This window comes from Oenanthe melanoleuca, chromosome 18, assembly GCF_029582105.1.
Source record: "Oenanthe melanoleuca isolate GR-GAL-2019-014 chromosome 18, OMel1.0, whole genome shotgun sequence".
Classification (NCBI taxonomy): Eukaryota; Metazoa; Chordata; class Aves; order Passeriformes; family Muscicapidae; genus Oenanthe; species Oenanthe melanoleuca.
Genome location: NC_079351.1, coordinates 7018068 through 7045177, shown reverse-complemented (window position 1 = coordinate 7045177; position 27110 = coordinate 7018068). Strand labels below are relative to the sequence as shown.

Genomic DNA, 27110 nt, shown 5'->3' with positions numbered 1-27110 from the left:
GTCTTCAAAGTGGTCATGGCACAAGTGGGCAGCTCTAGAGCAGTTGGCAGGCTCAGCCATGGGCTTGGGAGGCTGTTGGAAAGGCTGGGGTGGGATGGATGGGGGAGGAGAATCAGTGTGTCTGACAGGGGACATGGGGCATATTGCACCCCCCCCATGCCAGCACAGTGATCTGTGCCCCTGGGCAGTGCAGAGGTGGTGGGCCAACATCTCATGCCCAAGGTGAGCTGCTAACTGTCCAGGAGAGTGGATTGAACCCCTCAGTGCGTGTGGGATCCACTGGAGTCAGATCCTGTGGCTCTCTGAGCAGTGGTAGATGAGGGCACGAGGAAAGTTAGGCTTTTAGCTGTGTTTGTGCAGCTGCTTCAATGTTTTCCCTGGCTGTGAAGGGTTGAGCAGGGAGATAAATGCAGATGTAATTAATGGAGCTGCTTATACACTGCTCTCTGTGACTTATGCTGGGAACAGGACTAGACTAAATATCACCATTGCTGATAGGAGGAGGTGGCCAATTTATGGCTCTCTCTGTGGGGAGAGGAAGATCTGGTTATAATAACACTCAGCAGGGGAAAAGAAATATTTTACAGTCAAAAGCTTCTCAAGAAAAAAAGACCAAGCACTGGGGCTGGGTGGAGGAGGGTTGTGTCATGACCAGAGTCCCAGGGAGAGCCAGGGTCCTGGACAGAAATTCCCATCCCAGTCCTGGGGAGCTCTGCTGTGGGGATTCACAACAGTGAAATCTGTGCAGACAGATGTAAAACTAAACTGTAATGGCAGTTTATAGAGACATGACCTTCATGGGGCTGTTGGGGTACAAACCTGGGAATTGTAGGGATGCACAGCACAACTCATCTCAGCTCCCCTGCACTTTCACCACCACCTCTGGCTGTGCTCTGCCACAGGGTTTTCAAAAGGATGACTTGATCCTAGTCTGGTGATGCTCTTTTGGTAAAGAAGAGGAAGGTTTTCACTTAAAGCCCTTTGCTGGTGGCACCCGTGGAGCTTTGCAGGGTGAAGAGGTGGGAGAATGAATCACAGCAGCCTCTTGTGGGCAGCTGCACTCAGCGGGATCAGTGACATTCCCATGCTGCAGTGCCCCCCTCCAGGGATGTGCTTGGGCATCACCCACATCCTCCATCCCCCCTCAGCTCCCCTGCATCCAACAGGTCCCCCCATCCCCCAGCCTCTCCTCCACTGCAGCTGTGGGGCTTCTCAAAGGATCTGAACAAGGCAGGTGGGATGGAGGGGCTTTATTGAGGTTTGCTGGGCACCCCCAGCTCTCACACAGCCTTGGCTGTCCCACCTCAGGGAAGCAGTATCAGTGCCCTGCTTGTCTCCAGGAGCATCTCACCTGTTTGAGATGCTGAGCAGTCCCCAGGTTGTCCAAAGGCATTAAAATCCTTCCCTTACCGTGGGTCCATGGCTGTGCTTCCCTGGCAAATCCCTCCATCCCCTTGGTGACCTTCTGTGCTTTTCTCCTGGATTTTCCTACCTGAGCTGAGTTTGTGCCCAGTGCTGCCCTGGGATGCAGCTCCTAAACCAGGACACAAGCAAACCAAGACTTTCCAAATGTTTCTAGAAGTGCACCCACCAGATGCTGTACTGGTTGGAGGGGCCAGAGCTTTTCACAGGCTCTGGGTGTAGGTGCAACAGGGAGTAAGTATGTCCATGACAGAGGAACAGGTGTTTACTCATGGCAGTATATTCCTGGGTTTGATCTCTCTGCTCTCAGCAAGGGCTTGGTGGAAGCAAATCCTGTTCTTGGTTGGTTCTTGGCTGAGTTTGTATCAGCAGCATCATGGTTATGATATCTGGATGCATTTGAATGAAAAGGGTTCAACTGGACCCATTTCAGCCCAAGCCCCAGGCCTGCAATGCTGCAGGAGCCTGCAGAGCCGTGGGGTGGCAGGAAGCTGTGCTAGCTGACGTGGAAGGTGACAGAGGAGCCATCTGCTCTCTGCTGCTGTCCCAGCAGCTCTGCCTCCCCCCAGGGCTGTGCAGAGACCCTGCAGCGCAGGGAGGGGCCGGGCAGGGCTTCACTCAGCTGGGTCACCTCACTGAGCTCTGCCTCCAGCGTGCTGACCGTGGTGGCAGCCTGGGCCACGTGCACCTTGTGCGCTGCCTTCTTGTGCAGGAGGCAGCTGCAGATCTTCTTGAAGCCCTTGCGGAAGTGCTTGGAGACCAGGGCGTAGACGATGGGGTTCACGCAGGAGTTGGCGTAGGAGATGACGTGCGAGAGGACGCGCAGCACGTACGTGGAGTGGTTGAGGGGGAAGTACCCAAACCACATGCAGAGGATGACCAGGTGATGGGGCAGCCAGCAGAGGCAGAACAGGACTGCAACAATGATGATCATCCTGGTGACCTTCCTCTTGGCCTTCCTGGACTCCGACATGTCCTGGAGAGGGTCCACGGAGCGCCAGAGGTAGCGAACAGTCCGCACGTAGGTGAGGCTGAGGATGAGCACGGGGATGATGTAGCTGAAGACGAAGGTGCAGACATCCATGATCTTGCGCTGGGAGATCTCCCAGATGGGGTGGCAGACAGTCAGGTTGGCCAGCTGGAACTCCTGGTAGTAGGTGAGGTAAGGGCCCGAGAAGATGAAGGAGAGCCCCCAGATGAGACAAATGGCCAGGAGGGCGTTCCTGGGTGTCCTCAGCTCCCTGGAGTGCAGAGGGTATCGAATGGCCAAGTACCTGCAGGGGAGAGGGAGAGGGATATGGCTGCAGTCCTGCAGAGGGCACAGAGAGAGCAGCACCAGGAGCAGAGAGGAGAGGGCAGAAATGATGGATTTGAGCTTTCCAGGGCACTTCGTCACAAAACTGATTCCCTGGTGCTTCTTAGGGACCCTGTGCAGCACAAAGCATTGAGGAAGGTTCTCTCCCTGACCCCGTCCCATCACCCTCTGCTCTTAGCAGTGGTTGTGGGGACAACAGCGATGGTCCCATTCTGTCCCTCCCCTAATCCAGCAAACCCTCACTTGACCATCACTGTCTGGCACAAGTGATTGGAGCAGTGAGGATACAAAGGCAGGAGCAAGTGCCCAGGATTCCCAGACACAGCATTCCTTATACTGCCATGCATGAGGGCACACCACCCCTCTTCAATTCTGTAATTAGCTGGTCCCTTAATTGCACCCAGATCTGAGGCTTGTGCAAGCCCTCCCTTGCTCAACACATCTGTTCCCTCTGCTCCATGGGATGCAGGGGGAGAGGCAGCCCCTGGATGTGTTTTAGCTCCTGGGGATGCTGTCAGCAGCCAGTGCTGTGCTGGGATGGCAGGACACATCCAGCTAGGCTACAGGGCCTCCCAGGGGACTGGCCTATGGACTTTCCACATCCCATCTCACAGGTTTTGGGTGAGTGGAGCAGCACCAGGAGCTCCCAGCTCTCCCTTGCTGCAGGGTCACCAGACCTTGTAAAGGCAGGGACTGAGGTAAAGCACAGGCAGGAGCAACGGGCTTCCCAGTGAAACCCACCCTGGAATGGGCTGAGATGATCACTGGGACAAGGGACAGAAAGGGGCTTTTTGCTAATAGAAGGTGAGGGTGGGAAAATCAGCGTTTCAGATCAAACAACCCAGTGTTTTTTTCTCCTCAAGGTCTGTCTGCTTCACTGGGGCTGTTGGGAGGGTAGGGGCTTTCTCCTACAGCCCAGGAAGACCCAGAGCTGCACAGGAACTGAGCTTTGCTTCTTTCCCATTTTACAACCCCACTTCACTGCCAGGGCCTGTGGATAAATCCCAGTCCTACAGCTTTGGAGTCTGAAAGCTTCCTCCAGCTGGGCACTGGGGCCAGTGATCCCCATCCAGCCCTCTGCAGGACCCCATACTGGGTGGTTGCACTTCTTGCACACAGCAACTGGGACACGCTCTTTGATTCCCCCAGGAGATCACAGCATCAGGATTTAGCTCCAGGGGATTTTGTCCCCTCCCTGCCCTGCTGAGATCCAGAGAAAGGGGAGCCTCAGGGTGCAGGGAACCCCCTCCCTCCCGTTCCTTTTCCTACCTGTCGAGGGAGACGGTGGCCAGGGTGAAGCTGCTGGCATACATGGTGAGGTAGATGAAGAAGTGCACAGCCTTGCACATGAAGGGCCCGAACACCCATCCCTCCAGGGTGTAGATGGTGGCTTGGAAGGGCACGCAGAAGAGGATGAAGCAGAGGTCAGCCACCCCCAGGTTGAGGATGAAGAGGTTGGTTGTGTTCTTCACCTGCCCATTGCGCAGCAGCACGGCCAGGACCAGGCTGTTGCCCACGGTGCCCACGAGGAAGATGATGAGGTACACGAGGGGGATGATGACGGACTCGGGCTGCCAGCCCGCCCCGGAGCCCGGCAGCGAGCCGTTCATGGCCGGGAGTGCACGGGCAGGGCTGGAGCGGGGACTGTGCGTGCAGGAGGCACCGGGTGACACACAGGGTGAGGGGTGCACTGAGAGATCGGTGTGGGGTACCGGGGAAAGGGGGTGCAGGGAGAGCACGCTGGGGAGCGCAGAAGGAGGGGAAAGGGAAAAGGGGATGCGGGGAAAGTGAGGAGCACACCAGGGATGCACAGGAAAGGGGTGGACAGGAAGATACGTGCAATGCAAAGGAAAAGGGGGTGCACGGAGAGGTCAGCAGGGATTGCACGGGAAAGGGAGCCGGGGAACGCAGGAGGGATGCACGGCAGAGGGGGGTGCAAGGAGACTGCAGCGGGGAGCACACCAGGGATGCGCGGCAAGGGGGAGAACGGCAAAAAAAGGGGTGCACGGAGAGCGCACGGGAGATGCGGGAAAGGGGGTGCATGGGCAGCGTGCCGGGGAGCCGCGGGGGAGCCGGGCGCCCTTCACCTCCTCCGGGCGCGCTCGGGCGGCTCCGCGGGGCGGCTCCGCGCTCTCCGTGCGGGGCGGAGCGGGGCGGCCCGGGGGCTCCGGGAGCGGCTCCCGCCCGGCCCCGAGCACCGCTCCCGGGAGGGGATCCCGGCCCCGATCCCTCGGGAATGCCCGTGACAGTCACGGCTGTCACCCCCCGGGAGGGGATCCCGACCCCGCTCCCCTCGGGGAATGTCCGTGACAGTCACGGCTGTCACCCCCTGTTGGAGTCAGTGAGTCAGGGGTCTCTCTGAATTCTTCAGAGAGAAATCAGAGTGCAGGGATAGAATTAAAGCCTTTGGATGGACTGAAGTGTATTAAGCCACTCACACATAAAGTAGACATTTAAATAGAAGTAAGTCAGTAATTTTAGGAACTCATTTAGTAAGTGAAAGGTTCCAAATGCCAGAGTAGCAGAGTGTGTTCTAGTGAAGGTTGAAACATACTGATATCTTCAGTGGAGGCTCCAGGACCACAGTTGTAGACAGGACTTAGTCATAACAGAGCTATAGTAAGAATATTGCTGACATTTTTTACATAGAACAAGATAGATTGTATGAGTAGTGGTATACGTAACCTGGTGTGCTAAGAAACTAGAATTCTAATAGGTTAAGGAGTGGTGGTCTGAGTTTGCATCTTAGCTTGTTGGAAAAATCCTGTATAAGAGTTTGTATTGGGGAGAGTTGTTGCTTTTAGCCATTCACTTATTGCCACTGCATTTGCCATTGCTTTGCCATTGCTTTTTGCTATTGCCTGTTAAGACTGATGTGCTTTGTAATAAATAACCTTTTTAACTATTAGCTGTTTGCTTATTTAAGATAACCCGACGAAGTAGGAGCCTAAGAGCTCCAGAGTAGGTGCCATAGAGCACTGGAGGTCCAAAGAACCTCCACAACCCCCCGGGACAGTGACACTCCCAGGGCTGTCACCCCAAATTGGCGTCAGCGAGGGATTTATTATCGCCCCCCTCTTCAGTAGCCGCTGGAAGAGGGTTTGCTCATCCCCAGGGGCTGCAGGGCTGGTTTTAGGGATGGGGGTGCTTGTCCTGCCGGCAGCTAAATCCTCGCACCAGAACAGCCAGGCAAGCCCAGGTTTTCAGGAGAAACTGCATTTCTCCCCACGGCTGGGAGAGCAGCGTGATACATTGCAGCGAGAACAGATCTTTTCCATGCCCTGTCTTCTTCCTGCAAAATTGCCTTTTTGGTTCCGAACAGATGGAAGTTTTGGGACTGGCCGGTGCCATCAGCTCTCCAAGGACTCGAAGTCTGACCCCACCCCAGCCTGCCGTGTTTTGCTCCTGTGGAAAGAGGAATATTTAATGCATCAATTACTCCTGTAACTAACTCACTGCGCAGCTTCTCAGTTAGTTCTGTTAATGGGCGTTCAGAGCTGAGCCTGCCCTGCTGGGAGCTCTGGGGACACTCCCAGCCCTGTGACATTGCCACCACAGCACACGGAGCCCTTTTCACCCTTTTCACCCACGAGGAGCCCCCAAAAACCAGCTCCCGTTTGGAAGAGGTGAGCGGGGAAGTGAACTGACCCCTTTGGTGTGAGGATGCTCCGTGCTCCCGATGACACCCCACAGGGAAAAGCTGGCAATTAGGAGCAGCACAGTGGAAAATCGGGCACCCCACAGTGCCCAAGGAGCTGCTGAGGCACAGAGCACAGCTCTGCCTTCCTCTCCTGATCCCAGAGTGGCCACACGCCCTCGGGGAGCCACTCCGGTGCCACATCCCCAGCCACGACCATTGCTGGGAACTCGGGGAAGGTTTCACCATGTGGGAATTGCCCAGTCCCAGGGAGGTTTCACCCTGTGGGACCTGCCCTGTGTCCTCAGACACCACAGGGTATAGGGATGATGGTACTGGTGCTGTCTTTGGTCACACTGGAGCTTTGGTCAGCCTGCAGAGATGCTGGGTTCACCCTAATGCTGCAGAGTGACATTATTATAAAAAAAAAAGAAAACAACAACAAGGGGAAACACTCAGTTTCTTCCCAAATATCAGTAAAACTTATGAGTAGCAGTATAAAAGTAAATAGCAGAAAAATATATTCTTGTACTGAGATAGATGGGTTATCTGGGCAGGGGTGCAGGAGGATGATCCAGATCCCCAAAAGCAAGATCCTCTGGCCAGAATCAATAGGAAAAGCATGCTGTGGGGTTCCCAGCCCTTGCAGGCTTCAGGGCTGTCTGGCAGAGGGATGTGAGTGCCTGGAGCCTGTAACTCTGTGGATTTATTCTCTGCAGCAATTCCTATTGCACCAAAGGCAGCTCAGCCTCACTGCAAGGCTCCTCTCAAAGCTCTGCTCCATGAGGGGCTGCAGGTTTGTGTGATCCTCCTGCTCTGCAGGAGGAATTCATGTTTTATCCTCCCATTTCCAGATTCCAGAGGAGTCCAGAGCAGTAGCAAAGCTTCATGCCAGTGTACAAGAAAGGCAGCGTGGCAGAAATGTGCCTGTGCCACAGCTGGTGGCTGTCCTGACACTGGGATAGGTCCTTTGGGGTGGTTTTTTGGGCACCTGAGGGTGGGTGCTGCTGTGCCAGCCTAGCCCAAGTCTGAACCACCACAGTTGCAAGAGAGGAGCTGTTGTTTGTAAAATAGGCTTTAATTGCTGTGCCTAGTTCAGCATCATCCTGGAGCACGGTTTGGTTCAGATAGGGCATGAATTACTGGGAGATGCATTTGGAGCCTGAAGCAGACAGTACAAAAGATTTGCACAGAAAGCTGCAACTTGAGGACATTTTTATTTTTTATTTTTTTTCTCCTTTGAGCTTTGCTGTCTATAAGAGGAAGCAGAAGTTTGAAATCAGGAATAACAGTACACAGCTGAGCCCTTAGAAGGGGAGAGGAGCCAAATTGATTCTTGTAGTGTGACAGCAAAGTTCAGCCAGGCAGGCAGAGCCCAGGGCTGGCAAAGACAGGTCTGGGGGCACCAGCAACTCTTGGAGCAGTTTGTACTTACAAGGATTTATGTAAATATTTCTATTAGGTCATCAAATAAATTTGGTGTTTGTCCCAAATGAGGTGTTCAACCCCATGTGCAAAAGGACCTGGTCTTAAGTGCTTCCACCATGAAATAGCTCCAGGATTAGGTGGGATAACTGCAGGCTCTTCTTTCACCAGCTGCACAGCCCAACGGGCTTCAGGCAGCTTGGGGTGCGAGGTTTTGTTTTTAGTGCTGGGCCTAGGGGAATTTAAATCCAATGTCCCAAAGGGCTGCCCAGAGCAGCAGGCTCAGTGTCCTGCAAGGGACAAAGGGATGGATGGAGAGGATCCCCCACTGCCACAGCACCAGGGAGGGACAGCACGGCCAGGGGTGGGGTCAGGCTGGGGCATGACCCTGGGGGCTGATTTTGGGGTCAGTTCTGGGCTGAGTGGGGCAGGGTTGGGTGGGTGACCCTGGGGGCTGATTTTGGGGTCAGTTCTGGGCTGAGTGGGGCAGGGTTGGGTGGGTGACCCTGGGGGCTGATTTTGGGGTCAGTTCTGGGCTGAGTGGGGCAGGGTTGCGTGGGTGACTCTGGGGGCTGATTTCGGGGTCAGCACTGGGCAGAGCGCTGTGACGGAGCTGAGGGGCTCCGTTCGGGATGGATGAGCAGGACACGGCAGGAGGGCCAGCGGGATGTGCCCAAGCGCTGGGTGAGGCCCAGCCCGCCGGGATCCCCCGTGTCCCTCCCCGGTTCCCCCCGATCTCGGTCTCGATCCCGATCCCAATCTCGGTCCCGGTCCCGGTGCCCGTCCCGGCCTCCCCCCGGGTCCTCCCCGTTCCCGGCGGCCCCCGCGCGGCCGCTCGCGCCGCTGCCCGGCCCGTGATGCACCGCGGCCGCGGCCCCGGCTCAAGATGGCGGCGGAGCGTCAGGGAGGCGGCGGCGGCGGCCGCGGGGCCGGGGCGGAGGAGAACAAGGAGCACAAGGACGGCAAGGACAACAAGGAGAACGAGCGGCCGGCGGGGCCGCAGCCCGGCGGCCTCGGCGACAGCCTGGGCTTGGAGAGCATCCTGCGCGGCGGCCGCGGGGGGACGTGGCAGGCCCGGCCCCGTGGGCGGCGGGGGGACGTGGCGGCAGCGCGGGGCGGGCAGGGACGGCGGGGACTCCCCTGCTGCGGCCTGGGGCGCCTCGGAGATGCGGGCAGCGCTGGCCTGGGTCTGTGTGTGGGTTTGGTTTGGATAAAACGGGTCAGCCTGGCTTTCCTGATTTATGGAATTGCGCTCTACCTGTGCTACGTCTCCTTCCGAGCTGGCGTCAGTCTCCTCAGCGGAGCTCTGTGCTGTGCGCTGTGTGCTTTAGGATAAGAGCGCGTCGCCCGTGAGCTACTCGTGGTGATACCGCAGCTTGAAATGAGCAGTAATATTTAAAAAGTCTTTATAGGTGCGCTGAAGTGGCAGACTGGCTCCTGCAGATTTAGTGCTTCTGAAATCTCAGAATGTAAAGCTCGTGGAGTTTTTGTAGGTGAAACTTAGGTGTGAAACCAGTGCAGCTGCACAGCTGTGATAGAGCTGAGTTTTATCTTCTGGGTCAGAGGGAAACCCGAGGGAAATCAGGTTGCAGTTTTCCACGTGGCATATGGCAGGTGTTGTGTAGTCAGTAACTGTTGAGTAAGATGCAGGCACAGCAATTGCCCTGGGAATGCTGGGAATGTCTAAGTCAACAAAAAAAACCATGGGATATGAATTCAGCAAGCAGCTGTGCAGGAAAAAAGAGAGTCTGAAAAAAAATCTTGGGTGGACAGCAAGGGTGAGGAGGGCTGTGTTGAGACATTGCAGTTTGACTTGTTCTGCAAATACAGAAATAATTCAGTGTAATACAATGTAATAACTATTGGTGCAGGTTTTAATACTTCAGAGACTTTCTTTTAGGTGAAGTCCCAGGAAAACACTTTGATAGATACTTGGCATTTTAAACTTTAAGTGTTTAGTGGTTTCTTTAGTTGTATAGTAATAGTGTTTCTTTTGTTGGGGTTGTTGTACAGTTTAGTGTGGGTTTTCTTTAAAGGCTTCTTGGTAAAGCTTAAAAGAGAAATTTTAGGTTATGAATATATGTAGAACAGGCATTTCTTGTGTGTGGTGGAGATTTTATTTCATAAAATAACCTGTCTTGTAAACTGAATGAAAAAACCATCAGATTTACTAGAATGTGGCGTGGTTTTATTTGGTAAGAATAACTGAGGAAATAAAGGGAGTGCAGGAGCTCTGCAAATGCACTGAAGGATGTGGAGACTGGATGGGAATGGTGGAGTGATGGTATCCCAGGTCACAGGGCAGTGCTTTGTGTCACAGATACGTGTTACAGCAACCTGCAACAAGACTAGAAATGTGCTGAAAAATTGAAAAAATCAGCCCTGGAGCTATTTCCAAAAGCTGTTTTTATAAGGTTCTATGCTCACAAGGCACTTTGTTGGTGGAAGCTGTGCTGGGGAGCAGCATGATTCTGTTCAGGGTGTTTTTATCCTTTTCCTGAGCAAGGGGACATTCCAGGGCAGGAAAGCTTCTCTGCATCAGCTTTTCCTACAAAACTGTCACAAGCGTGGCTGGGGAGTTCCTGTAGCCAGGCTGGGGCTGTCAGGTGTGTTATCCTGGATGGGTCTTTTGGCACAGCTGCTTATCCCAAAATGAACTCTGGTGACAGCAGCACTGTGTCTGGAGGAGGAGGAGGTGTTTGAGGCTTGTCTTGGTCTCTGCTCAGTCAGGAGCTCTGGTGGGAGCCGTGGGCTCGTGAGGTGGCTTAGAGCCATCAAGCTCTCTGCTTTTAGGAGGTTTTGGGGTGCCCCACTGTTTGAAGTGCATTTGTTTTCATGGGGTCTGTGTGGTTCCCTGCTGTTATTTTGGGGTGGAAGGAGGAGCTGGTGCCAGCTGCACTGTGAGTGTGCCTTAACCTGAGCCACAGTCCTGCAGATCGTGAAGGAGTCGCAGCAGCAGCACGGCCTGAGGCATGGGGACTTCCAGAGATACAGGTTAGTGTTGGGAGCTGCTCCTGGGGCTTGGCTTCACTTCATTTCAAATGTAACCCCCTGTAGCAGGCAGCAGAACCCATCTGCCAGGTGAATACTCCTGAATACCAAGTGAATACCTCCCTTGGCTGAACTGTGCTCTGGCTGTGCAGACTGGCTCTTGCATCTCCACTGCCCATAGAAGCTTGTGTTCACACCCCCCTGATAGGCACTGTACTCCTGCAGAACATGAAGCAGTTAGTAACGAGCACATCACCCTGATTTTTCAAGATCATTAATAACCACATGTTTGTCACCTTATTTTCTGTTAATTGCTGCTTTACAGGTTGTTTTTGAGCTACCATATGTCACACATGGAGTTTTAATTGTTAAAACATTGCCTGATAGAGTCTTTAGTCCTTTTTTTTTTTTTTTTTTTTTTTTTTTTTCTATTTGGATAGAGGAATGAACAGAAGCAAAGTTGTCCTTTGGCCAAAATGACTGTGGCTGTCTTTTTTTAGGGGTTATTGCTCCCGCAGGCTGAGGCGGCTCCGCAAAACTCTCAACTTCAAGATGGGCAACAGGCACAAGTTCACTGGGAAGAAAGTGACTGAAGAGATTCTCTCAGACAACAGGTACAGGGACTGGATGGAACTGAGAATTCAGTGTCTTACTGAAGAGTTTCCTTTCAGTAATTTCTGTTTCAGATGGAAAACTATTCTGTGCAATATCATCCAAAACATTTCAGTGTTGTTGATATTATAAAAGTTCAGGCAAAGAGACACTGCTCAGATCCAGCTTCAACCAGTGGGAAAAGAAGGAGCAGCAGCAGCCTGTTGCTTCTCTTCCCTCATAGTTGCAAATAGATTATTTTCATAATCAGTAAGTTCTGTGACATTGAAGAGGAAATGCTTATTCAGGTTTGTTGCAAGGTAGCCGTGGAAATGCTGGTAATGTAAATGGTGTAGCCAGCAAGGTTGTTGTTGGAGATGCAATCCCTTCCATTTGAACAGAAATACTGTACTACAAGTTTTACTTAAATCTTCTAAATTTGACAGAATACTCATCTGACAGAATATGTGGAGAATAGCCAGGATTTTGGGCTCACTTCCCATCTTTTAGGAATACTTGAAATGATTCATATCCCGTCTTTTCTTGTGGGAAGACAACACATGATGGTGCATTCACCTGTGCTGTTAAGAACATATTAAACCAGTTTGAAGAGTGGCCTAAAATGATAAGTCCCTTGTCTTTGTAGCGTCTGTGGTACTACAGAATGATACCTAGTTCTCTTCCTCACTGGGGCAGTTACATTTCTGAGTAAGAAACCAGTCAGGAATAACAAGACTTTGTGTCCTTAGTACTTTAAAATGTACTGCCTCTTACTAACCAAGCTCAACTTCTGCTATTGAGCTTGGCAGACCAACTAGCAAAGAACTGGTGGAGATGCAACTCTTGTCTGAGTGTCATTGTTGTCCCATGGACCCTGCTGTGCCCTGCAGGTACTTGCTGCTGATCCTGATGGATGCAGAGAGGGCCTGGAGCTACGCCATGCAGCTGAAGCAGGAGGCCAACACGGAGCCCCGCAAGCGCTTCCATTTGCTCTCGCGGCTGCGCAAGGCTGTGAAACACGCTGAGGAGCTGGAGAGGCTCTGTGAGAGCAACAGGGTGGATGCCAAGACAAAGCTGGAAGCTCAGGTAAGCACTGATACTTTCATCTTGTTGTACAGCAAAGGCTGAACGAGAAACGTTTGGAATTTGGGGTGAAGAAATAGTATCTCTCAGTCAATAATAAAAATATAAAGAATTGAGGGCAGCTAAGATGGTGCAACACAGCCTAAGAAACTGCTGAGTTACCTTTTTGTTAAATGAGCTGAAGTAGCCACCTAGAAATCCAGATTTGGGGTTCAGTTCCTGGAAAACAGGAAAAAAATGTTGTGACCTCTTTGAACAAGGGGCTGCAGTGCTGTGCTCAATTAATTAAACTGCCATTGTATAGCCTATTGCTGGGAAAAAAAGTTTTGGGACATCAGTGGACCATTGCATAACAAACAAGAAATATCTTCGCTTTAATTTCTGGGCAGCCTTGCCTAGTGGAAGGTGTCCCTGTCCATGGCAGGGGAGTTGGAACTAGATAATCTTTAGGCTCCTTTCCAACCCATTCCATTATGTGATTCTATTTTATGATTCATTGGTTCTTTAGAAATGTAGCAGAATCACTTAAAGGAGAAGAGGTAGGTAGCTGTAACCTGTCATCCAAATCAGTTGTCTTTTGTGGGAAGCTCCAAGAAAAAGAGCAAAGCTTAGTCACTCACTGCAGAAGTCACAGCAGCCTTCATGCTAAAGGAGGCACTAATTAGGCTGGTGATGGTGGGGAAGTGACCTTGCCCTCGCTCTGTGTGCAGGCATACATGGCTTATCTCACTGGGATGCTTCGCTTCGAGCACCAGGAGTGGAAGGCAGCAATGGAGGCTTTCAACAAATGCAAGTGAGTCCCTCACTTAGTTCAGTAAATAGTGTTGGATCACTTCAGTTACATACAGCAACTCTGAGTTGTTCAGTTAATTGTGCTTAACTGACGTGCTTCTGAAACAGCATCCTCCAGAGCACAGGCACAAACTGTTCCCTTAGGATAGCACCTCCAAGTGACACACACTGCAGTGCTAATATTTGCCCTTTGCTGCAGGACCATCTATGAAAAGCTGGCCAATGCTTTCACAGAAGAACAAGCTGTGCTGTATAACCAGCGTGTGGAGGAGATCTCACCCAACATCCGCTACTGTGCCTACAACATTGGTAAGGGAGGGGGGAATTCATCTGTGCACAGGAAAGAAATACTGATTTGGTTAAACCCTTGTCTAAGTGACACTAAGGCAGTGATATTTTGGGCAGATCCTGCACGTGTTCTGGGACAGTTTAGCAATGCAGAAAAGGCCTCATTTTGCAACAGCACCTGTGGTTATGTGTAGAAAGATAGAATAACAGTTTATGGTAGCTTGCCTATGAAGTCATGCTATGCAAGCTTGTCCCTAAACTGCCAGTATAAAATCTAATGATTAGTTTTTGTATATGAATGTAATTTTGAAGTCAAATGGAAATGTGATCTCAATTTGTTGATTCTTTCAGGTGACCAGTCTGCCATGAATGAGTTGATGCAGATGAGACTGAGGTCTGGTGGCACTGAAGGTCTTCTTGCAGAAAAACTGGAGGTAATTTATTTTCATGCCTCAGCTTGAAATATTCATTATTACTGTGCTGAGCATGAATATTGCTGCAGCAAATCATTCAAGAGCCAGAATAGAAGTGAGCAAGCAAGCCTAGGCTCGGTGGGAAACATTTCCCAAAAAACCCTTTGATTTCAAAATAGTCAAGTCTAGCATGAATTCAGGAGGATCAGTTTTGCATCCCTGTAAGTTCAAGCTGCTAAGCTGGGTGTGTTCTTTACAGGCTCTGATCACCCAGACTCGGGCAAAGCAGGCAGCCACGATGAGTGAGGTGGAGTGGAGAGGGAGAACTGTCCCAGTGAAGATTGACAAAGTGAGGATCTTCCTGCTGGGGCTGGCTGACAACGAGGCAGCAATTGCTCAGGTAACCCAGCAGCCCTCTCCATCCTGCCCTTCTAACCATCCTCTTTCCTCCTGTGCACTACCTGGTACCTGAACTAAAAGCTTTTGAGTAATCTCATTCTTTTTCAAACTTGGGGCTGGAAGGCTAAAGGTATAAGTGGAGGAATACTGATTATAACCCAAAGCTGCAGTGTCATCTGGGGATAACTCTCACAGTCTGCTGAGTGGGGTAGTCTGGGAGATCTGTTCTGAGTATTCCTGCTCCTTGGAACATTCTGTGCTGCCTTCCAGCAGCAGGGTGATAACCATTATTATTAGTACATCACTTGGAAATGAGGGTTATATTTTTAAGAGTAACTAGTTTTGAATTGCTCTTCTAATTTCTTTGTGCATCTTGCTCAAATGCTTCAACTTCAGAGTAGCCAAAACAAAAAAGATACATATTGACCATGGTTTTTTTCAGCAGAAAATAGCCATTTGCCACGTGTAGCAGGTGCTATGAGATCTATTCAGTTCTTTTATTGACTAATGAAAATTTTCAAAAGCAAGCAGTGGATTAATAAATGTCAGGATGTAAATCAGTTTCACATGTAAGAGTTCTGAAGCACTTCATAGAATCATGGAATATCCTGAGTTGGAAAGGACTGACAAGGATCATTGAAGTCCAGCTCACTGGAACTTGCAGTGGTACATACTGTGCATGTCTTTAGTATTGTAGTCAAGTCTTCCACAAGTAGGCTTTTCCTTGGAAATGGTGACCAGATGGGGTATCCTGCTTTTCAGTGGCTGCATACACACTCAGAGTTTGAAAAGGCAGTGAAAGGATCTTCAGTTACAACCCTTGCCACCAAAAATGGGATTTTTGCAGCATTAAAAACTTTATCACAGGAGAATAATAATAAAACAAAAACCTTACAGAGCAGAGGATAGTGGTAAGAAGAGTGTGAGTAGGATAAACAGGATGTGGCTGGGTGGGAGACCTGAGTGTTACCCATAATGTTAGGAATTGGACTTTGCTGAATGGGTTTGGTTTCAGGAAGCACATAAGTGTGGCCAGCAGGTGGAAGTACAGCTCAGAGTTCCTTCATTTAAATTCCATCCTGGCAGCTGACAGTTGGACTTTTTCAGTTTAATTGCTCTCTAAAGTAGTGGCAGAACAGCCTGAATTTGTTCTCATCTTACTTTGCATTCCTGGGGAGGTCTGACTAAACAGAGGAGTTGAGTGGACTGGTGAGAGCTGAGCATGCAGCAGCACTATTTACATTCCCAGAGGGCTAAAACTTGCCTTTTTGGCAGCAGTTCTGGAGTTGTGTCAGCTGTGGTGGGCAGTCCAGCTTCAGGTGAATGAATTGTGTTTCCTGGGATCTTTGGCACCTTTCTGCTCATCTTCCCTGAGCTGAAACCCTGACATAACAGCAGTGCTCTGCAGGGCTCAATTAGAAGTAAAACCAGTCTGTTTTGTGTAAAAATGGAGTCTCCCAGTGCAATTATACTGTTGGCTTTGGTGCCTTATTGGTAATGGGAGGAGCTGAATAAATAAGCCAAACTGAAACACGAATCCAGGTTTAAAGTTGCTTGTGTCAGTCCTTTTGTAGATTTGAAGGCATGACTTTGGGGCCCCATTGGCTCTCACCAGCCAGAAGTGACAAGGCTGCAGGGCAGCATGACACAGGTGTGCTCCTACCTGATACTGCCTCAAGGATTCTGTGCTCATCTCTAGATTGCAGCAAAAATGGGTGGTAATAACTGTCAGAGGTGTTACACAGTGGTTTAGAACAAAGAAAACCTGACAGCTGAGCACTCCCCACTTTTGGAATTGGGTTCTGTGGGATTGATTTCCATGAACCCTGTGAGATGAATCTGTGCAGTTCTGTCAGGACAGTTGGATGACCAGCTGTAGCACTTGTGTCTCAGTCCTGTGATCTGGTATCTCCTAAATCAGGTGTATTTATGGACAGAATCAGCTGAAGGAGTTTTTGCTTGGAAAGGAAAGCCTTTGTTTCATTGCAGGGCCCAGCCCTTGCCCTGTTTGTGCCTGAATGATGATCTGGCCATGTCAGTTTTCATTTTTGTGCTTGCAGTGAAATTGCTGTGCTGCTCTGGGTGAGGTTGAGAATGCAGTCAGACTCGTCTCTGGTTATTCTCAGGAGTCAGTCCCACCTTAAAAATTCTTACAGCAAATCTTAAATTAAAAACAAAAAAAAACCCAAGCCCAAAAAACCACTTCCATCACAGGATACCTGAGGCTTTGTGAGGGAGTGAAAATAACATTCCTGTTTGGGTTTGTGAATGTGGGAAGTGGAGAGGCAGAGACTGTGCAGCTGTACAGTAGATAAACAAGTGAGCATGGTTTTAGACAGCTTTTTATTCATTTTGACAATTGCAAGTTGATTGCAGTTGTCACTGTTACATGACGTGGGAGTGGCAGAACATGGTGCTGGTGCTCTTGAATTCTCCTGCAATCACTGAGAGTAGTTTTTTCTTCCTGAATGAGTGAGTCTTGCAATCTCCACCTGGTTTTCTTCTCAGCATCTGAATAAAGGCTGAGTTTGGGTTTGGGAGCTTGTTTAATTGGATGCACGATAGGCCAATAAATTAGGCAGAGATCAGGCTTCAACTTGTTTTTCAGGAGTTGTTTTCAAGTTCTGGTTTTGGGGCAGAAGGCCAAAAGCTGCTTCACTTTTTTTTTTTAACAAAACTTATGGCGACAGCAAAAAAGCACTCGGTCACTCCTTTGCTAAAATATATGGTTGCTGTGAAAAATGCTTCAAACAAGCAAGTTATTGCCACTGTGAGCATTGCTAGAGTGGGAGTGGAGGAAAGATAATCATCTGCATGTTCTTACCACATGGGAAAAATTAAATCAGCATAACAAGAGCTGTCTGCATTGGTAGTTTGCCAGTTCAGGACTGCTCAGCTCTTCTGTTGCTGAGCCTTTCCCACAGTGCAGCCCAGCACTCAGGGAGCAGTGCAGGTGCCATCCAGGAAGGGAAGGGAGCTGCTGGGAAGGAATGAGGCCATGAGCTGTGTCTGCTAGGCCTTCACTGCTGGTCAGTTCTCAGCACCAACCCCATTCCCCACGATTTCTGGCAGATTTCCCCCAAGAATATGTTGCAGACAGGCACAGATTGGAGTTCTAACTACACGTGGACCTTAAAGACAAAATTTGTGACAAATTTTGTTTAATCTCCTTAGTTAATTCATGCATCACACAAAATTTCTGATTTCTGACCCGTCTTGAATTTCCTTTGCTCTTAGGCAGAAAATGAGGAGACAAAAGAACGTTTGTTTGAGTCTTTACTCAGTGAGTGCAGAGATGCCATTCAGGCTGTTCGGGAGGAACTTAAACCAGACCAGGTAGGCAGCAATGGAGAAGCCCTCCCTCTTTTGCCTGGAAATTTGTTCCAGCTTCCATGATTTACCCAAACCTTGAGTTATTCTGTGTTTTTTCATCCCTTGGCTGCCAGTTTGAAGTAAATCATGCAGTTTTTTGTCTCCATTGCCCACAGAAGCAGCGAGAACACTCTCTGGAAAATGATTCTGGGAAAGTGTCCAACATCCAGTACTTACACAGGTAATAGGCAAACATTGCTGCCAGTGCTGGTGCAAAGAAGCCATGTTCTTATGTCAAGATTTTATTTTTGTTTGGTTTTGTTTTATGGGGTTTTTGTTCTGGGCCTCTGGGATCCCGAAGGATGACTGTACAGATAAGGATCTGATTCGGGCAGCTTTGTAAACGTTTTACTCCAGGCTCTCACGTTGACCTTCCAGATGTTTTCCCACCACCAGTTCAGAGCACAGAGTGATGTTTGAGCTGCTCTGGCAGCACTGATGGGATTTCTTTGGTTTTTTGGCAGTTATTTGACCTACATCAAGCTGTCCACAGCCATCAAGCGCAACGAGAGCATGGCCAAGTCCCTGCAGAAGGCCCTGCTGCAGCAGCAGCGCTCCGACGAGGATGGCAAGCGCTCACCGCGGCCGCAGGACCTCATCCGCCTCTACGACATCATCCTGCAGGTACTGAGAAAACACTCAGGGAAAACTCTCCAGCCCAACCTGGCTGTGCTACAAAGGGCTACTGTAGAGTACAGCACTGCCAGTGAACTAGCATGAAGTCTGAAGAGCAGCTGAGTACCTTCAAGTGCCTCAAAGATGTTCAACATCTGCATGAAACACAAAAAGCCTCTTTTAGTTATGAGCAGATCCTGCTGCTTGAATGGGTGTCCTTTGTTGTGCACTCTAATACAGTTTTTAAATAATCTTTCTGAGTCTTGTGCAGCACCCTTAGATCTGCCTTAGTTTCTGCTGGCCAGGGAAAGTAGCAGTTAAAAATACTTGTTCTTCATAAGCAGGTTCTCCATTTCTCCCATAATTTTGCAGTTAACTGAGGGAGCCTGTGGCTGAGGCAGTGGGAGAGGGAAATGCCTTATGAAGATATTAGTTTGTGTGGAATCTAAGGAGTCTTCGTCCTAATTCCTGTTTGTGTCAGGAAGTCTGTCCTGAGGGCAACTTGCACAAGTTTCAATGAGAGTCCTTCACAAGGTTAGAAAACTGATAATTAGAAAACTGGAAACTATTTCCCTGGGAGTGTTCTGTTGACTTGTCAGAAGGGGCAGCTTTCTCTTAGACCAGCAGATTCCAGAGGAAGGCAATGCCTGCATTTGTTATTCTGGCTCTCTTTTGCACAGAACCTTGTGGAACTGACACAGCTTCCTGGCCTAGAAGAGGACAAGAATTTCCAGAAGGAGATTGGATTGAAGACACTTGTATACAAGGCTTACAGGTGACTGAGAAACAGCCAGGTTTTCTTTAGCACACATAACACCTTCAGAAGTTGTCACTCCACAGCTCTGTGTGCTGTGCAGGCCTTTGGTGCAGTTTCCTCTGCCCTTTGACACTGGTTCCTAAAGGGAAACTGCCCTCTGCTACTTAAGGATATCTCCTATTGCCAGTCATTTCAGTTGGCAAAAGATGTGGATAACAAACACATCAGTAATGCTCTCTTAACTGTTGCAGGTGTTTCTTCATTGCCCAGTCCTATGTCCTGGTCAAGAAATGGAGTGAAGCCCTTGTGTTGTACGAGAGGGTGCTGAAATACGCCCGTGAGGTTCAGTCAGGAGCTGGAGCTCACAGGAACAGCTTGAAGGTAGGAACCCAGTCCTGAAGCTGAAGTTTTATGAAGCAGCTCTGTCCCACTGTTTATTGTTAATTAGGTGCCAGGCCATTACAATTCAAGACTGATCTTTAAGTAGGGAGAAGGGTAATGTTCATTGTAGCAGAGATTTCTGGTGGCATGGGAACACTTCACCTGGCTGCTTACTTGGAGGAGGGACAGACTTGCACCAACTCCAAAACAATTTAACACTTTTTCTTACCTGTGCATTTCTCAACTTTTGTAGTGCCTGAAGCACAATGCTATAGCTTTTCCTCTTCTGGGAAAGCTTATCAATACTAGGAAATAATTTCTTAGTTCTTACTCTGCTTGGTTTTACCTTTGCTCTGACTCTTAGACTAGCACATTTCAGGCTCTCAAATAATTTCCTTTAATGCTAGGAGCTGCCTGATGTTCAGGATCTCATCACTCAAGTCAATGCAGAGAAGTATTCCTTGCAAGCAGCAGCTATTTTAGGTGAGTAACACAGCTATACTAGAACTCTGCTCTAAGGTATCTTGACTAAAGCCCCCTGCAACTATTTAATTCCTTTTATTTAATTTCTGCAATTCTGAATGTTTTTCCATCACCATTTATGCAGGCTCTGGAAAAGTACTTTTCACCCCTCCACAGTTCTAGCTGTGTGTAGTGTAGGTAGACAGGCAGTGACTGGACCTTGGCCTTTTGCTCCCTGCCCAGAGATGTTAAAACCCTTTCTGGGGATGTGCACCCATTTTGAGAACCTGCACAGAACAGTTTAATGTTTCATTTTTTTGCTGCAAACACTTTGGCCTTACCCATCCCAGTTTTGCCTGGCTGGGTGAATTACTAAGAGGAGAGAGAACAGGGATGTTTTCTCTCTGTCAGTGTCAGCCTGGTCAGCAGAACTTTGGGGGATGGATGAACATTTTGATTTCTTGGGCTGCTGTTCTTGCTGTGCCTGCTGCTGGAAATCCAGGACAAGGAGTGTGTTGCCTCCTTTATTGCCTTAGTGTTGCTTTAACAGAGCCCCCTGGGGTGTTCTCATCACCTTCTGCTGTGTGCTTCACTCAGAGTCTTTGCTGCTTTCCAGACCTTCTCATGACAGTGTGAAGGAGAAGCTCCACCACTGCAGGGCTGTGTTGGCTGTAGATGGATGTGTGTGGTGCTTACTCTAGAAATCAAGTTGATTCTGCTGAAAATATTGTCCTGTGCATCCCAGAGAGCAAGGATCATGGCTAAGCTTGGAGCACAGCTGCTTCCTGAGACAATCTTACTCTACACCAAGGTCAGGCCTGTTATTCTTACCCCCTTTTGTTCAATTTTGCAGATGCAAATGATCCTCATGAGACTGAGTCTCCATCTCAGGTCAAGGATGGCAAGGTAAGAGCCAAGAGCTCAGGCAATTTCCAAATTCTATGCTCTTAATGACCATCACTTTTATCCTGTTACCTGAGTGTCTCTCAGAACACAAGAAGTGTCACATTGATCAGGGTTTGGTTGTGACTGGTGAATTAAGGAGATTTTATTAGGCTTGGTGCTGAAGGTGCCTGTCACAGTGGGGTAGGAGCTGGGAGGCTGCTTGCAGCTTTCTAGTGTGGCAGCTTGCTTTATTTAGCTTTGTCTCTGCACATGGGAAGGGTTTTCCAAGGATCTGCAGCTGTGCTTTGACAGCAGGTTAAATCATTTTCCAAGTCCCCAGAGGCCTCACAAGGGAACTTGAACTTCTCTTATCTCTGTTGCTGCTCAGTGCAGTTTGATGTTTGACCCTTTTGGTGTGACTGGAATTTAATTTGTGTCTGCCTTGGTCTCTTGCAGCCTCTCTCAGAACGGTTTGAGACTTTCTGCCTGGATCCTTCCCTGGTCAGCAAGCAAGTCAGCCTCGTGCACTTCCCACCAGGATTCCAGCCCATTCCATGCAAACCTTTGTTCTTTGACCTGGCCCTTAACCATGTTGCTTTCCCACCTCTGGAGGACAAGGTGGAGCAGAAGGCCAAGAGTGGCCTCACAGGATATATAAAGGGCATTTTTGGATTCAAAAGTTAACCAGGACCCCCAGAGGAACAGAGGTTTTATTCTGTATTGAAGGAAAAGCTCCAGGAGGTTCTAGGACACAAATACCTGCACCTGAAACCAACAGAGGGAAGTTTTACCATCTTCTCCCTGTGTCCTGTGTTTATGTCTGTGCACACACATTCTCTCCCAGTGTATTAAAGACAAACAATTACTCAGAAACAAACATACACTATAAATAGCTGAAAATAACCTGGAGCACAGAGAAATTCCTTTCTGCTTGAAGTTTTGTGATCAGTGGCCTGTCCAGTGCTGGAACACATCTACTTACCATGGATCAGGGCATAGATACAATTTGATTTCTGCCTCTGCCCCATTATTTGACACTGTAATTTGATTTTTTGATCAAGAAATTGGGGTGTAATTGGGAAACAGAGGCAGAAGTAGATGCAGAACTAAACCAGCAAGGTGAGGCTCCCACACAATGGCTATGGAACAGTAGCCAAGGGGGCAACTTCTCCTTCCCTTTCAACCCAGAAATCTCTATATTTTTTAAGAATATAACATTCAGTAATGACAAAATAGAGCCTCTTTCCTTATCAATAAGGATGGCAAATGTCAAATGTTGATGGTTATTCCTGCTGTGGTGGTGAATTTGTATTCTGGGCCAATAGCACCCTTTATTCATCCACACACTTTGTTAAATACCTGAATACAGTATAGAACCTATTCCTGAAAGTATTTTCCTGGGAAAATAGCTTCATGGGTGGCTTTAGAAATAGCTACTTGCTCTTCTTGGGAAGTTGGGTCTCTTGGTGTTCGTTTTGTCTCTAATCTAAACCTTGTCTGAAAACAAGATGATCTTTTTCTGGAGTTCATCTGTTGCTTTGTTTCTTGTCCCTGGTCAGTAGCTACACCTGAAATAAGGGATAAGGAACAGGAGACCAGTAGGTTTGTGAGTGATAATTCATCTCTGTCGTGCCAGACAGCATTTTTTATAAAGCACCCAGGTGCCATGGGGATGGGCACTTTGAAAGTGCAGATTATTTCATAATTGTGATCACTTCAACAGGAAAATAAACCCCTACAGCCCATAGGCAGAACTGTTCCTAAATAAAACATTTGGAAGATTCCACCAGCACTGTGTGGGTTTTCACTCAGCCTGTAGCTGGCAGGTGAAGTAACAGTTTGTTCTGATTGTCTAGACTTTGTGTTTTTTCTCCTTTTTTTAGTAATTGGAGTAAAGGTTGGAAACAGGACTGTTTTGAATTATTGGGTTTTTGTTGTAATGGGAATTTTCCTTGCAAGGTGCATGTCAGGTGAATGGGAGGAATTAACAATTCCCATTATTTTAATATGAATGTTCACTTTGTTCCGAGTTGATCTGATTTGTGAGTTCTCGAAGTACAGAAGGACTGTGTGCTCAGAAAGAGGTGGGAGGAGGAGGAACTTGTTTGTGTTTAATTTTTGCAACATGGAAACAAAATGGGAATTTCTGGGGTCGTAGCCAATTCCCTTTGCCTCTAGGTTACAGGGGCATTTTACAGAAGAAAGGGAAGTGTACAGCTGAAAGAAATGTGGAAGACTTTATTCATCAGATGGCAATTTCTAGAAAACTTGGTCTTGACTGGCAGCTTTCTCTTCCCCATAATGCCCATTTCTTTCTAGGCAAGGAAAGGCCCACAATGAGCAGGCTCACCTGGTAGCTGTGTCCAGCTGTGCTGCTCTTCTCAGCTTTTGGATCAAATCACAGAAATGTTCTCTGGTTTGCACCAAACTCTGCTTTCCTTCCACGGGTCTGTGTTGTGCCTGGATTGATTCCAGGGAAACTCCTACTGTGGCCACTTTCTAGTTACAGTTACAAAAATCTAAGAGCAACTGGTCTCTTTCTGCCAAACCTCTCCTGACAGTTAACGATGAGTTGAACGCAGATAAGAAGTTTGAAAACAATAAAGTTTTATTCCTGACCTCTGAGGCGTGTAGTTTGTGTTAGGAACACTGAGCACTCTGCCTCCCAAGCACTCAGAGGATCGAGGTCACACCATCACCTGGGGCTACTGAACCCCTGGGGAATGGCCACTTAGCTCTGGAGGAGGATCTTCCACCCCAAGGCTCAGATAACACCACTCTGAGGTGACTTGCCTTGTTTGTTTTGTAGTGTTAGTGGAAAGTGAATGGAGTGGGGCTTGTGAGCAGTGGTGTGGCTTAAATCGTGGAAGGTGCTGATGAGGCTCAGGAAAAGAAACCTAAAAATGTAAAGGAGGGGAAAAACTTGTTATTTAAGTCTCCTGTACAATGCAGACCAGACCAGGCTGACAAAACTGAGGCTTTTAGCCCTGCAGTGGAGCCTGGGCTGGCACAGGTGAGGGTCACAGGGGGACAGGGCAGGCAGGTGAAGTGTCTGATGTGCAGAACAAACCAATTCCTTTGGGCCTGGCCAGGTGTTGGGTCTGGAACAGCCAGGCCCAGATACAGAGCACTGGCTTGGGCTTGGAAACTTCCTTATTGCTCTGCCCTTTCATTGCTGTTCCTTTAAAGTGCTTGCACTCTTTCCATGAATTAATTGCCCTCAAAACAGGAAACTCCAGCAGAATGGTCAAGAGGATTGCTTTCAATCATCTTTTCCTATGGGGTATCTTTGGGATTAGCCCTGGAATTTTAATTACAGGCTGAGCTAGCTGTGCCTGGTACCACTGCATCCATTAAAATAGGAATGAGATGTTCACCAGCAGTGATAGACCTGTGTCTGAGCAATGTTTATTTCTGGTTGTGGGGGACAGAGGTGAGGAGCATGAGACAAAGTGGGCAGTGAAAGAACTGAAAGGTGGCTCGTGGGATTGTAACAGTCTGGCCTGGGAGTTCCTAAATAACAGTGCCTGCCTCCTTTGAAAAAGGGTTGGGGGTGTTTTAAACAAGGGATTGTGTTGCTAGAAAATCGTTGCCTAATCCAAGCTGCTTTAGCTGGGGTGCATCCCAGGTGGGCTCTGCCAGGGGTTCTCTGGAGCCTTTGTGGCTGTCTCTGGAGCAGCAGGTTGTGGGTTTGGCTGGCAGGTGCTGAATTGAGGAGAGGAAGAATTCATCCTTGGGAGAAGATGCATGTGCTGAGAGGTTCCTGTGGTCCCTCACAGCTCTTGTGAGCTGCCCTGCCAGCACAGGTGCCCTGTGGGCTGCAGCCGGGGTGAAATTGAGGTGTTTGCTCTTTTAAGGAGTGATTTGATGTGATACTGACTCTGTGGCTGCTCCTCTTTCTTCAGGATGGGATTGTTTTCAAACAAGGGCAGCTGGAGGTCGGTTTTCCTGCCAAGGAAAGCCCTTCGTGCCCCGGCTGGGAGGGATGCGGCAGGGGCGGGCAGGGAGCAGCCGCTGTCCCGGGGCTGCAGCACCAGCTCTGCTGCTCTGCCCTCTCCTCCCTCCTGGGCTGCGGCTGAGCCGGGGTCTGTGCCGAGTCCTCTGCTCCCTGCACCCACGGCCGAGCTTCGTGCCGGGCTCCGGCGTCTGGGGCTCAGCCAAACCGCGCCGAGGGCGAGCAGGTTTGAGACATGCAGCCCTCCCTGCCCCTCTCCCTTGGGTGAGGCTTCCTGGGCCTGGCTCTGCTGCTCAGTGCCTGAGCAAGTGACACTGCTGTCACTTGGCTCCTGGGCCATGGATCACGGTGGGGTTTGGGTGGCAGCAGAGCAGGGAAGTCCTTGTTTGGGAGCATCCACCCCGGAGTGTGCCAACTCTGTGTTTGCTTTGGGGATTGACTGTGACCAGCAGCACCCTGTCAGTGCTCAGCTCCAGCCTTACAAACCCCACGAGGGAGGGAAGAGGCTGTGTCCATCCCCAGCCCTTCCTGGGCTGCTGCGAGGGACCTGTGGTGAAAACCTTCCCACCTCTGGCCTAAAAGCAGTCATGGCTCAGAGGGGGAGGTTTAAAACCACTCTCAAAGGGTGTCATTTAGGTGTCTGTTGTGCAGGTGGCCCTGGGCACAGCTTTCATGTTCCCCAGTGCCATCCATCCAAACCCAGACCCAGGTCTGGGCGTGCATTGGCATTTCCAGGCACTGCCTCACTGAGATCTCCATCAAACTCCTCCACTGCTGAGCACCGGAGGTGCTGTGGTTATTAAAGTCCAAATTCTTGCTCTGGAGATGATGCTGTCCTGCCTGGCTGGGCTGCAGGACGGTGCTGGCCGTGCACAGCACAGAGCCAGGCTTTGCCCCAGGCTCACACGCTGCTCATGAGGATTAGTGACTCCCATCCCTGCCCGTGGTCAGTCTAGGGAGCAGTGCTGGGGCTGTGGTGCCCGAATGACTAAAGAGCAGCATCAAAGCTTCTGAATTACCTTCAGTGCTTGCCTTTTTCCACAGAAGCAGAACGTCTAATTTTCTCAGAGCATCAAATTAAGTCAGGGAAGGTGAGGCCTGGCCACACAGAATTAGCTGTGGCAGACACATTCATCCTGCTCTGGTCCCTGCCTGTGACACAGAAGCACTTGCTGCTGAGTCAGGCAACAGCAGCTCACAATTGGAGCTTTATGTGTGAATTAAAACCATTTGGGGCTCAGGGCTGGAAGCTGCAGTTTGGGGTATGAGCCCCCTTGGCTCAAATGTTCTTGGCTGCTGCACACTCTGCCCTCAGATGGGTTGGGAGGTGTTTTGCAGGGGCTGTCACCATTCTGTCCCTGCCTTAGTCACCTTTGTTTCTTCTCCCTGGTAGCCCTGTGGTGCAAGCAGAGCCTTTCCAGGAGGTTGGTTTGGTTTGGAGGGTGTCTGAAAGCATGACCCTTCCTAGCTAGTGTGAGCACCCTCCTTTCTAAGGGCTCTGGCTCTTGCCAGATGGGGTGTCCAGCTTGGGCCCCTCTTCTTTGAAGCTGCTTCAGTCAGCTCTTGGTGTTCAGGCTGTTCTCCCAAGCAGGAACATCTGTGAGCTGTTCCAAACACCCTTCCCCTGCCATGCACCATCCTGCAGCTGTTTTGCACGTTGCAGAGCCTTTGCCTTGAACCTGAGTGTGGAGAGCAAACCTGCCCTCGTGTTTAACTTTCCATCATCCCAACACGGCTGGTTGCCTGCTGCTTTATCCCAGCATTTGCAGGGGATGGTCCCTTCTCCAGGGCACTCCTGTTTGGGCAAACAGCTTGGAAAGAAACACTCCAAAACTCTGATCTCATGGGTTCCTTCTCCAGTGTGTCCTGTGTGAAGGCTGCCTCTCCAGGCAGGTGTTTAATTACCTCATTGCCTCGTTAATGATCTAGGACACATCTTGTTCAGATCCAATCGCTCTGTTTGGGAGCAGCTCCCTTCAGCCCTGTCACTGGATAATAAAGCCAAATTTGCAGGCTGCATCCTGTAAGTTACAAGCAAGTTTTCCAGACAAAGTGTCCTGAGAATCTGCCATTAGTGAATTGATTTAGTGCTATTAGAGCCTTGCTAATCCTCTGGGGAGAGGAAAATGAGGCTAATGTGTTAACTGCTGCAGGGAATTGCCCTGATGTCCTCCTGCTCCTTAGCTCTGGGGCTTGAACTCAGAGGGAGCTGCAGGATGCTGGAATGAGGCTGGAGAGGCCGTGGGGTGGGAAGCAGGCAGCTCCTTTTGATGTCTGAAGGGTCTGGGGATGAGACACAACAGCCCTGGGACTGGGCTGTTAAGGAG

At 49.6% G+C, this 27110-nt stretch overlaps 2 protein-coding genes across 2 annotated transcripts; one reads left to right on the top strand and one right to left on the bottom strand.

Annotated features, from left to right (window-relative positions):
• Positions 1 to 1247: 1247 nt before the first annotated feature.
• Positions 1248 to 4836, bottom strand: GALR2 (galanin receptor 2). The gene is made up of 2 exons (XM_056505858.1): positions 4007 to 4836; positions 1248 to 2696 (listed from the first exon to the last, which is right to left on the bottom strand). The coding sequence occupies exons 1-2, from the start codon at positions 4345 to 4347 to the stop codon at positions 1919 to 1921; spliced, it is 1119 nt and encodes a 372-aa protein (XP_056361833.1). The 5' UTR covers positions 4348 to 4836; the 3' UTR covers positions 1248 to 1918.
• A 3795-nt stretch (positions 4837 to 8631) lies between these two features.
• On the top strand, positions 8632 to 23446 carry SRP68 (signal recognition particle 68). Its single transcript, XM_056505857.1, has 16 exons — positions 8632 to 8836; positions 10727 to 10793; positions 11291 to 11404; positions 12272 to 12467; positions 13175 to 13257; positions 13456 to 13565; positions 13896 to 13978; positions 14217 to 14357; positions 17594 to 17692; positions 17845 to 17909; positions 18193 to 18352; positions 19024 to 19118; positions 19352 to 19481; positions 19889 to 19964; positions 20797 to 20849; positions 21285 to 23446. The coding sequence occupies exons 1-16, from the start codon at positions 8686 to 8688 to the stop codon at positions 21510 to 21512; spliced, it is 1851 nt and encodes a 616-aa protein (XP_056361832.1). The 5' UTR covers positions 8632 to 8685; the 3' UTR covers positions 21513 to 23446.
• Positions 23447 to 27110: the final 3664 nt, after the last annotated feature.